Source organism: Barbus barbus, assembly GCF_936440315.1.
Source record: "Barbus barbus genome assembly, chromosome: 49".
Lineage (NCBI taxonomy): Eukaryota > Metazoa > Chordata > Actinopteri > Cypriniformes > Cyprinidae > Barbus > Barbus barbus.
The window spans coordinates 5,662,198-5,675,366 of NC_136727.1; the positions used below are offsets into that span (position 1 = coordinate 5,662,198).

General features: G+C 33.1%; 1 protein-coding gene across 1 annotated transcript; it reads left to right on the plus strand.

Moving 5' to 3' along the window:
- On the plus strand, positions 1 to 10,353 carry LOC306867562 (ras-related protein M-Ras-like; the record flags this gene model as incomplete). The annotated part of the gene is made up of 5 exons (XM_079413293.1): positions 1 to 202; positions 2,451 to 2,604; positions 7,431 to 7,530; positions 10,095 to 10,174; positions 10,254 to 10,353. The coding sequence occupies exons 1-5, from the start codon at positions 10 to 12 to the stop codon at positions 10,351 to 10,353; spliced, it is 627 nt and encodes a 208-aa protein (XP_079269419.1). The 5' UTR covers positions 1 to 9.
- Between the last annotated feature and the right edge of the window lie 2,816 nt (positions 10,354 to 13,169).

Consider the following 13,169-nt stretch of genomic DNA (forward strand, 5'->3'; position numbering starts at 1 on the left):
GCTGTCTCCATGGCGACCAGCGTGGTTCCCGGGGACAACCTGCCCACGTATAAGCTGGTTGTGGTGGGAGACGGCGGCGTGGGGAAGAGCGCGCTTACCATACAGTTCTTCCAGAAGATCTTCGTCCCGGACTACGACCCCACCATCGAGGACTCGTACCTCAAACACACCGAGATCGACGGCCAGTGGGCCATTCTGGACGGTGAGTGCCTTCACTTATTAAACACACAACAGAGAATCAAAGAGTTGTCATTTCTAACCATAAACATTTCTGTGAGCACAAAACATTTGTAACAATTAAATAAATAAATACAACTAAATATTTAAGACATTTTAAAGACAAATATTAAAGACATAAAAGTTGCAAGGAAAATTAAATGAAAGAGTAAAATATATCAAATATTATATTATATACTACAAGCATTTTACATTGTCTTATTTTTATATAATTTTTATACTTTTAGTTATATTATTATTTATATAATGGTTATAGTATTTATTAATATTTAAAATTTGCTTTTTAATTTATATATTTACAGTTTTGGTTTTTATTTTAGTTTGTATTTTTATTAGTTCAGCGATTTATTTTAGTTAGTTGATAAGGCAACATTTTTCTTATTTTGAGGTTTTTATATTTTATGAACATTTTTGCATTTTATGTAAATTAATTTTTGTTTTAGTTAACAATAACAAGACTGATTTAGGGATGCACGATATTATTGGGCAGATATCGGAATCAGCTGATAATGGCTTTAAATGTAAATATCGGCATCGGCCCGATATGAAAAATTATGCCGATATGTCTTGCCGATAAGAGGAATGGGTTAACTCACATGTGCTCCGGGTGTGCTAGTGATTAGATCACGTCAGCAGTGTGGCTCATTCTTGAAGCAAAGTTTTCTCTGAATGAAAATTAGATTCGCTGCATTTAATCTGTGAAAGCACGTATGATGCGTTCGGTGTGTGATAGAGTAAACAGTAATAGCACGTGCAGCAGCAGCAGTGACAGCCTCCCCCAGGTCTTAACACCCATTCGGTAAGGAGTTTTAATCTGTAGAGGGTGCTGTTGGCCTACTTCTAATTAAATTAAAAGTAAAATAGCCTACACAAATAACATTTAGACAGTGTTTCTGATTAGATAAGCAGTAATTGATGTCATAAAATAATGAGTATGTTTTGATTTAAAGGTCAGAAGCTATAGCTTACATGAAAAAAAATATTACAAACATGACACTTGTAAATTAAATAATTTAATATATACTGATTTGTTCATTAATGTGTAATATGTTTTATTTTTTAAACAAATCATAAGCTCTAAAAGATTTTCAGAATTTTTACAACTCTTTTGCTTTAGACCATCTACAAATGTTAAATCTTATAAATACAATAAAATGTTAGGGTTAACACTGCATCTTTCTGGGGAGAAAAATACAGAGATTGATATATAGTTTATTTATAGTTATTTTCAAAGCTTCAAAGTGCTATCAAAAAACCTTCATTATAGTTTATTTAATTCTAACAAATAAGTTCTTGTTAAAAACTAACCAAACTTAAAAATATTTTGTTTATAATTTCTGCACAGAAGAGACTTGGTGTTGTTACCAAACAAAATAAATATATTGGTATCGGTATCGGATATCGGCAAAAATCCAATATCGTGCATCCCTATACTGATTATATTATGAATAAATAATTCAGTGTCAAATATTTTAAAATGCTACCATGTGCAATGCAAAGAGAGATCATACATTAAGAAATAAATAATGCATATTTACACATTTTTTACTTTTAATATAATATATTAAAATACAAAAATAAATATGATACCAAGTGCAATACAAAGAGATATCATAAATTAAGAAATACATATAATTACAATATAATTATTGAATTACAAAAATAAGTAATATGATACTAAGTGCAAATTCAAAGAGAGATCATAAATTAAGAAATACATTTTAAAAAAGGTTAATTTAATACATATTTATACATTTGTAAATTATTTAATTTGAACTTTTAATGTAATATTAAAATAAGAAAAAATATTTTAATATAATACCCTGTACAGTACAAAGATAAACCATACATTAAGAACTAAAATTGAAAAATCTTACATTTATGAATTTGTCAAATATTTTACCTTTACATTTTAATATAATATATATAACAAAGGTATATATATATATATGTATATATATATTAATGTCAAATGCTTTACTTCTTTCAAATATTATCAACATAACAAAGAATGAAAGGTTTTGTTTAAAAACAAAATAATCAATAAAATAAGTAAATACAAAACTCTCAGGGTTTGCTGTGTATATTTGTGTTAGTGCTTATTTTATCCAGTATTTAATCTTTTCTTAATATATTTTTTAAATATTAGAAATATTTTTTTACAATAATGTAAACCAGTAAATAATATAGTGTGGCGGTGTGTGTGTGTGTAGTTCTGGACACGGCGGGGCAGGAGGAGTTCAGTGCGATGAGAGAGCAGTACATGAGGACAGGAGACGGCTTTCTCGTCGTGTTTTCAGTCACTGATAAAGCCAGCTTTGAACACGTGGATCGTTTCCACCAGCTGATTCTGAGAGTCAAGGACCGGTATGAACACGCATAAACACACGTTTGAGTTACAGACGGATTTTCAGTAGTGCTGTCAAACGATTAATCGCGATTAGTTGCATCCAAAATAAAAGTTTTTGTTTACATAATATACAGTGCCCTCCAAAAGTATTGGAACAGTAAAGACAAAATTGCTCTGTTGGCTGTGGAGTCAAGACATTTAAAAATATGATTAAAAGATGAATATGAGACAAAACTACAGAATGTCACATTTTATTGTTCAAGTTCAAGTTTATCTGTATAGCGCTTTTTACGATGCAAATCGTTGCAGAGCAGCTCTACAGGAAATAAAGTTTCCACAATATATTTATATATTGCAGAACCTTAATAATTTAACTTATTTGGTAATTCTGTATGTTGTCTGAGCGTTGGTATCCTCTGAGGTCCTCTGAGGGGTTGGCATTATCTTTTCTCAGGTGTTTGGTCATCTCAGATCATTTAAGGGTTGGATCCAGACTGAAGCTTCTGTAATTCCTAGCAGAAACAGAGAAACAAATAGAGACATAATTAGCGTAGCTGCTGTTCCATCTAAGCAAAAATGATTTGTTCAACCCAAGCTAAAGAATAATAATAATAATGTACATTTGATCAGATATAACTGCAGTACAAGATTATAAAATGCATTATGTGAATGCTTGGCTAAAGAGATGTGTCTTTAATCTAGATTTAAACAGACAGAGTGTGTCTGAACCCCGAAAGTTATCAGGAAGGCTATTCCAGAGTTTGGAAGCCAAATGTGAAAAAGTTCTACCTCCTTTAGTGGACTTTGCTATCCTAGGTACTACCAAAAGTCCAGAGTCTTGCGACTTTAGGGAGCGGGTTGGATTGTAGCGTGGTAGAAGACAAGTTAGGTACGCAGGAGCTAAACCATTTAGGGCCTTATAGGCAAGTAATAATATTTTGTAAATGATACGGAACTTAATAGGTAGCCAGTGCAGAGACTGTAAAATTGGGGTAATATGATCATATTTTCATGACCTGGTAAGAACTCTAGCCGCTGCATTTTGGACTATCTGTAGCTTGTTTATTGAAGATGCAGGACAACCAGCTAACAGTGCATTACAATAGTCCAGTCTAGAGGTCATGAATGCATGAACTAGCTTTTCTGCATTTGTTTTTGTAACATGGGAAATATGATTTTCAAAGGACAAGTTGCTGTCTAATATAACACCCAGATTTTTGACTTTAGAGGACGTAACAGTGCATCCATCTAGTTGTAAATTGTAATCCAAGAGATTCTGTGTACTGTTTTTTGGTCCAATAAGTAATATATCTGTCTTATCTGAATTTAATAGGAGGAAATTATTGGTCATTCAATCTTTAAAATTTTTTACACACTCTATTAGTTTAGATAGTTTAGAAGTTTCATCTGGTCTTGTTGCGATATATAGTTGAGTATCATCAGCATAACAATGAAAAATAATCCCGTATTTTCTAATAATATTACCAAGAGGCAACATGTATACTGAAAATAGCAGAGGACCTAGGACAGATCCTTGTGGTACTCCATACTTTACTGGTGATTATTGAGATGACTCCCCATTTAAATGAACAAAGTGGTAGCGATCGGACAGGTAGGATCTAAACCATCTTAAAGCCTGCCCTTGAATACCAGTATAGTTTTGTAATCGATCTATGAGTATGTCCTGGTCTATAGTGTCGAACGCAGCACTAAGATCAAGTAATACTAGCAATGAGATGCAGCCTTGGTCTGAAGCAAGAAGCAAGTCATTTGTAATTTTAACAAGTGCAGTTTCTGTGCTATGATTGGGCCTGAAACCTGACTGAAATTCTTCATACAGATCATTTTTTTGCAAGAAGGAGCACAATTGAGCAGACACAACTTTTTCAAAAAAATTTGACATAAACGGAAGATTTGAAATGGGTCTGTAATTTGCCAGTTCATTAGAATCTAGTTGTGGTTTCTTAATAAGAGGCTTAATAACCGCCAGCTTGAATGGTTTTGGGATGTGACCTAAAGATAATTTTTTGAGAATATTGAGAAGCGGTTCTTCTGCTACGGGTAACAACTCTTTCAGTAGTTTAGTGGGTGCAGGATCTAATAAACATGTTGTTGGTTTAGATGCACTGATAAGTTTAATTAGCTCTTCCTGTCCTATAGTTTTTCTTTAGGTGCGATGAATGAAGCTGAAATACTAGACGCAGTATAATCTACATTTGTTATTGTATTTCTGATGTTATCTATTTTATCAGTAAAGAAATTCATAAAGTCATTACTATTAAACTGTGAGGGAATATTTAGATCGGGCGGTGTCTGTTTATTTGTTAATCTAGCCACTGTGCTAAATAAGAACCTTGGATTGTTTTGGTTATTATCTATGAGTTTGCGGATATGCTTTGCCCTGTCAGCTTTTAGAGCCCGTCTATAGCTGGACATACTGTTTTTCCACGCAATTCTAAAAACTTCCAAGTTAGTTTTTCTCCATTTGCGCTCAAGATTACGAGTTTCTTTCTTGAGAGAATGGGTATAACTGTTGTACCATGGCGCAGTACGTTTTTCTCTAACCTTTTTCAATTTGAGGGGGGCAACAGCTTCTAATGTATTAGAGAAGATGGTGCCCATGTTGCTAGTCATTTCGTCTAGTTCATGTGTATTTATGGGTACACAGAGCAGTTGAGATAAATCAGGCAGGTTATTTGTGAATCTGTCTTTGGTGGCTGGAACAATAGTTCTGCCCGGATGATAACGTGGAGCCATATAATTAATATCAGTAATACGCAGCATGCACGATACAAGGAAAAGATCAGTAACATCATCACTTTGAGGTACGATATCTATATCGGTAAGATCAATTCCATGCGATATAATTAAATCTAGCATATGATTAAAACGATGAGTGGGCCCGGTGATGTTTTGCTTGACTCCAAAAGAGTTTATTAGGTCAGTAAACGCAAGTCCTAACGCATCATTTGTATTATCAACGTGAATGTTAAAATCTCCGACAATTAGCAGTTTATCAACATTAACTAATAGATCTGAGAGGAAATCTGCAAATTCTTTTAGGAAATCTGTATATGGCCCTGGCGGTCTATACACAGTAGCCAGAGCAAGAGATTGGAGAGATTTCTTGCTCTGGCGTGATGGGTGGTGATGGCGCAGTGGATAAGACACATGCCTTTGGTGTGAGAGACCTGGGTTCGAATCCACTGTGAGACACCAATGTGTCCCTGAGCAAGACACTTAACCCCTAGTTGCTCCAGAGGCGTGCGACCTCTGACATATATAGCAATTGTGAGTCGCTTTGGATAAAAGCGTCAGCTAAATGTAAATTTCTTTTGCATATCTAACAGCTGCTCTCAGCTGGGCCTGCTTCTCCACCAGGTTTCGGATCTGCTTCTCCACGACCTCCAGCTCCAGCTGCACCGAATGCAGCTCAAATGTGTCCTCACCTGCACTCAAAGGTAGACACAAATCCGCTATTTAAGCAAGTAACAGTGAAACAACGGTAATGTGTGTGAATAGAGTATTAGCAATCTAAACGAGATTAGCGGCAGCCATGCTGCCGATGCTAACGGGCTATAAGCTAATAGCAGGCTCGAGAAATCAAAATAAAACTAGTGATAACAAGGCGCTCTGATTGGTTTTGTTTTAGAATGCTATAGTGGATATATTCACACATTATAGAAATGAAAATGATAGTGTATAAAATAGTTTTTAAGATAGAAAATAGACGAAAAAGAATCAACTTGATGGAGCTCAAACTCAAAACACGCAGTTATTGGGTGATTCAACATAGATGTTTTACCAGCTAAGAAGTTCAGCACTTTTAGAGTTTCATCCCTCTATCTGATGTGAACATAAGTATTGGAGCAGTTGCCTCACAGGTCTTTCTAAGTGATCAGCTGTGTCCTGTTGCATTAATTCTTCAGATATTAAAAGCAGGGAATGTGTCGTATCAGTTATATCCATTACTTCTGTATTCTGAATCTTGCATTCGATGATGACACACACAAACCAGGATGAAGACGAGGGAGCTGACTTTTAGAGAAAAGCAAGCAATTTGGATGCTAAAAGAAAAGTGGAAGTCAGTTAGAGCTGACTTAATCACCCAATAATAAAATGTGACATTCTGTAGTTTTGTCTCATATTCATCTTTTAATCATATTTGTAAATGTCTTGACTCCACAACCAACAGAGCAATTTTGTCTTTACTGTTCCAATACTTTTGGAGGGCACTGTATGTATTTAAAAAAAATATGCTATGTTTATATATTAAATATATTTATATATAATATAAAATACAATAATATAAATATATAAATGTACATACATGTAAATATTTTCAAACTATATACTGTATGTGTGTGTATTTGTATATCCATAATAAATAAACACAGTACACATACATATATTATGTAAACAAAAACTTTTGGGAAGTCGTGGCCTAATGGTTAGAGAATCGGACTCGTAACCTAAAGGTTGCAAATTCAAGTCTCAGGTCCGGCAGAAATAGTAGGTGGGGGGAGTGAATAACCAGCGCTCTCTCCACCTTCAGTACCACGACTAAGGTGCCCTCGAGAAAGGCACCGAACCCCCAACTGCTCCCTGGGCGCCGCAGCATTGGCTGCCCACTGCTCCGGGTGTTCATGGTGTGTGTGTGTTCACTGCTGTGTGTGTTTGTGCACTTAGGATGGGTTAAATGCAGAGCACAAATTCCGAGTATGGGTCACCATACTTGGCCACATGTCACGTCACTTTCACTCATTTTGGATGTGATTAATCGTTTGACAGCACTAATTTTCAGTGTTATTTATTGAGTGTTTTTATTGTGTGTGTGTTGCAGGGAGTCGTTTCCCATGGTTCTGGTGGCTAATAAAGTTGATCTGGTGCATTTACGCAAGATCACCAGTGAGCAGGGACGAGAGATGGCTTCCAAACACAGCGTGAATCATTTAACACATTTAACCCATGAAAGAAAACGACATTTTGATTTCATGTTGACTTTTTCATTAATTTTTCCAAATTGTTTTAAATTGTTGTAAAATTGTTTATATTATTATTACATTATATTTATTATAATTATTATTGATCAATCCATTTATTTAATACTTAAAAAAAAATCCTTAATTTTTCATTATATGCAAACTAATTAATAAACACTTAATAAACACTAGCATTATAATTTATTATATTATTAAAGAATTCATTTTTAATTGCTTTATTATTATTATTATTAGTGCTGTCAAATGATTAATTGTGATTAATCGCATACAAAATAACAGTTTTAGTTTGCATAATATATGTGTGTGTTCTGTGTATATTTATTATGATTATATAAATACACACACATACAGTATATATTTTTTAAAATATGTATATATTCATATTCATATAATTTATTAATATCTAAATAAATGTAATAGATAAACATAACATATTTTTCTTAAATCTATACATGTATGTGTGTTAGGGATGGGAAGATTCCCCGATTCGCTCGGTGCATCGGCAGAAAAAGTTAACGATGCAATGCATCAGTTTAAAAAGTGTGCATCGGTACAAGTTGGCATTTGTATCGCGATGCATCATTTCTAACATATTTGCATCGGTAAAAATCGATTTATTAATATATAATTCTCCTCTCAAAACTGTGTTTCAAGCGCGTTCTCTCATCACTGCTGCGCGTGAATATGACGAATCACAACACTGCAGAGACCTGAGGAAAAACGGGGATTAAAGTCCAAAACCTGACTTGACATCTTTAAATATTAGAAAGTTATGCAAATATATCCATAATAATTCTGAGTCATAAGCATTTCACGATAGCAATAACTGTAAAGGGACTATTGTAATGGGTAAATAAAATGTAAGATAATACAGTCCTAATTTCTAAGCTCAGATGAGTTCATGTGTGTTTCTTATAGCAGTTAAAATGTAGTTTTAATTTAGTGATTTTAACTTTTAGTTTAGTGATTGTTAATGCTGTAAAGAGCAATGTTAGATTGTAATCTTCTAATGCTATCTATTCTAACTATATAAGGTACAGCTGTTATAAAACCAGAGAGAAAGGCAAAAAAAAAATGTTTCAAAAAGTTTTCAACTTAAAATAATTTGTTACCCCCGCTGACTTCAAATTTTTAGTTTAGCCAATTTGAAATTTTAAGTTACTCAATGTTAATTTAAGGGACAACTGAAATATTTTAGTTGACTAAACTAAAAAAATTTAAGTCAGCGGGGTAACAAATTATTTTAAGTTGAAACAACTATTGTTTTTTTGGTCAGTGAGCTCAGCTTAGCCTGACAGTTAGCCTGCCCTGAACCAGGTTAGCTTTCCAGCATAAGTAGCCACAGTGACTGAGGTCGATCTTTGTTAAATTAGCTTTATGGAACCAAATCATTTGACAGTGAGTCAGACTAACTGAAATAAGCCTGGCCTATTTGGTAAACTTGTTTTATGAAACAGGCCTCGAGGCGTTAGAAGTCAGAAGACACATAAGTTAATTTATGTTTTGCTGTCTGTCTGAGCCAAAGAAATAAAAGCGATTATATTTTTTCCATTGCATCGCTAGCTGCTTTATTGGCTATGCATCGAGATGCGTATCGCATCGGCCTCAGTTATGGAGATGCACATCCCTAATGTGTGTGTATTTATATATACATTATAAATAAACACAGTACACATACATGTATTATGTAAACATGTATGTGATTAATCGCAATTAATCGTATGACAGCACTAATTATTATTATAATTAATATTATTATTGTTATTATATTTTAAATGTTCATATTATTATTGTTGTTATTGATCCATTTGCTATCTAAATGTTTTAACCAATTTGTTTTTACAATAATGCAAACCAATAAATAGTTTACAATAAGTCCAGCAATGTTATTATGTCAATTCTGATTTCTTGTTGGCTTTTTCATTCATTTTTCTAGATTATTATAAGTGTGTGTATATATATATATTATTACATCATTGATTTTATTGTTATTATTGTTATAATTATTATTGATCAATTGATTTGTTACTGTTTTACATACATGTTAATGTTTTATATATTATTATTGTTGTTATTACATTTTATTTTTGCATTTTCATGTTGTTGTTATTATTATTATTATTATTAGACATTTGTTATTGAAACGTTTATTTAATACTTTTTAAAAATAGCAAATGTTCTTTACAATAATACAATAACTATTATTATTACAATAATTATAATAAATAATTATTATTATTGATTAATCCATTGTGTAGAAATAGAATCAATTTTGATTTCATACTCAATTTTTCATTTATATTTCTAATCATGAATGTACTAATATGTTTAATAATAAAATAAGTAATACTAATTATTATTTATAGTAGTAATATTAATATAAATAATATATATTTTTAATAACGTCTACATGTCAAGTCAATATTATTTGTATAGCGCTTTTAACAATGCAAATTGTGTCATCTACATCTACTAATTGCTGAATCTTCGTGTCTTCATCACAGATCACATATATTGAAACAAGTGCAAAGGATCCGCCCATGAATGTAGACAAAGCGTTTCACGAGCTCGTAAGAGTGATACGGTGAGTCCAAATCCGCTGGCTACTATGTGTTAGCATTCCCATTCATCTCAATAGCTTTGATGTTCATCTTGGTTTACAGTCAGCAGATCCCAGAGTGGGGCCTGACGAAGAAGAGGAAAGCCAAATGGCGGGCGGACAGACCTTCGGGTTCCCAGAGGCTGCACTGCGTCTTACTGTGACCGCACACCCTCTATCTCAATGCCGCGTCAATGCCGCGATGATGACTCCATGACTCGGACTGTTAAAACACACACACAAGCTATGATAATATCCAGGAACTAATGAACACAGCTTGAATATTCCATAATTAAAGGCGAAATTCCCCAAAATTTGGAATTTTAGCTATTTTTCATGGGATTTTCTTAGCAGGCGATACCTGGATGAAATGACAGGATTCTAGCGCTGTTCACTCACTTTATCTCTCAGAGTACAATTCAGAGACACACTTTCTGAGGCCTTGTTTTGTATGGTGTTTCTATATTTATTGTGCTGAATTCTATATCGTTAAGTGATTGTTAATACAGCAACGGCTTTGAAAAAACTAGGGAACAGACGGGATTCAAGTTGCACATCTGGCATATGTGGATACGCTCAGGAGGCGGGGAAATACTGGTTACCATAGTTAAGCAATTTGTTTTATGAAGAAAATTAACAATAGAAAAAAACACATTGAGGTTACACACGACACTAAAATAACGTTAAACATGTGAAGCATGTAATTAATAGCACAAAGTATGTAAAAGTTTTTACATACATTTTTTATACATTTTTAATAACTTCAACAACTATTTACCATGAAAGTGCTTGTTAAATATACAGTTTTACTACATATGGTAATTTACCAATTTTCATCATTCATTAACTTTGCATTTACGTCTCGCAATTCTGAGTTTACATCCTGCAAGTTTACGTCTCTCAATTTTAAGTTTATATCTCTCAATTCTGAGTTTATATCTCACAATTCTGAGTTTATATTTGTCAATTCTGTTTATATCTCTCAATTCTGAGTTTATATCTCACAATTCTGAGTTTATATTTGTCAATTCTGTTTATATCTCTCAATTCTGAGTTTATATCTCACAATTCTGAGTTTATATCTCTCAATTCTGAGTTTATATCTCACAATTCTGAGTTTATATCTCTCAATTCTGAGTTTATATCTCTCAATTCTGAGTTTATATCTCACAATTCTGAGTTTATATTTGTCAATTCTGTTTATATCTCTCAATTCTGAGTTTATATCTCACAATTCTGAGTTTATATCTCTCAATTCTGAGTTTATATCTCACAATTCTGAGTTTATATCTCTCAATTCTGAGTTTATATCTCACAATTCTGAGTTTATATCTCTCAATTCTGAGTTTATATCTCACAATTCTGAGTTTATATCTCACAATTCTGAGTTTATATTTTAGAATTCTGAGTTTATATTTCAGAAATTTGAGTTTATATCTCTCAATTCTGAGTTTATCTCACAATTCTGAGTTTATATTTCAGAAATTTGAGTTTATATCTCACAATTCTGAGTTTATATTTCACAATTCTGAGTTTATATCTCACAATTCTGAGTTTATATTTCAGAATTCTGAGTTTATATCTCACAATTCTGAGTTTATATCTCACAATTCTGAGTTTATCTCACAATTCTGAGTTTACATTTCAGAATTCTGAGTTTATCTCACAATTCTGAGTTTACATTTCAGAATTCTGAGTTTATATCTCACAATTCTGAGTTTATATTTCAGAATTCTGAGTTTATATCTCACAATTCTGAGTTTATATTTCAGAATTCTGAGTTTATATCTCACAATTCTGAGTTTATATTTCAGAATTCTGAGTTTATATCTCACAATTCTGAGTTTATATCTCACAATTCTGAGTTTATCTCACAATTCTGAGTTTACATTTCAGAATTCTGAGTTTATCTCACAATTCTGAGTTTACATTTCAGAATTCTGAGTTTATATCTCACAATTCTGAGTTTATATTTCAGAATTCCGAGTTTATATTTCAGAATTCTGAGTTTATATCTCACAATTCCGAGTTTATGGCCCCGTTTACACTAGTGCGTTTTTAGTTTTAAAACGCATAAATTTTGCTACAGTTACGCCTATCCTTTACACTACTCTGCGCATTTTCGAGGTTGAAAACGGAGATTTTGAAAACGCTGCAAACCCCGTTTTAGTTTGAAAACTCCAGGGTTGCGTTTCAGTGTAAACGGGCCAAAACGGAGACTGCGTATCCTTGACGACCGTGTAAACAATAATGTCATGCTCAGTATTGTACCCATAGATATGTATAGGTAGATTCCCCATTCGACCGCTCCGCGTCCGCCATCTAAATAATAGCGAATCTATCTATACATATCTATGGTTGTATCTGCATGAATGGTCACGTGACATGCGTTTTAGGTTGTGTAGTATAGATGGAGATCATTTCTGAAACGCAGCAGAAACGCCAGTGTAGACAAGGATCATTATCATTCTAAAACCTGGATTTGTTTTTCCCGATGTTAAACCACGCCTCCCATGTGTGATGTGTTGCTTGAATCTATAAAAACTCAAAAAAAAGAAGAAAAGTTACTGTTCTTACATCAGCACACTGATGACAATATATAATGTTATTAATCAGGATTGTAGATCAAGACTATCACGATGAAAGTTTTGTACATTGGATGCCTGATCTCAATTACGTTGCCATAAACTGAGTCGATCAGTAATTGCACAGAAACGTTACAGTGTTACATTGAAGTCATTAGATCAAGCGATTGATCTTGTTTTTTTCAGCTTGTCTTGAATGCATCGTCACTTTACTTTGAATGTGTTTTTGCTCGTTTCGACGTTCTCATTGATGTTTTGAATGTTATTCTATACGCCAATTTTGTTTTTGATGTTTCAAGCCCAGCTTTAGTGTTTAGCATATTAAAGGAACATCATCCTAGTATGTTTTTCTGTTATTTTAACTTAGGAATCTGTTTTGTTTCAAACACTGGATG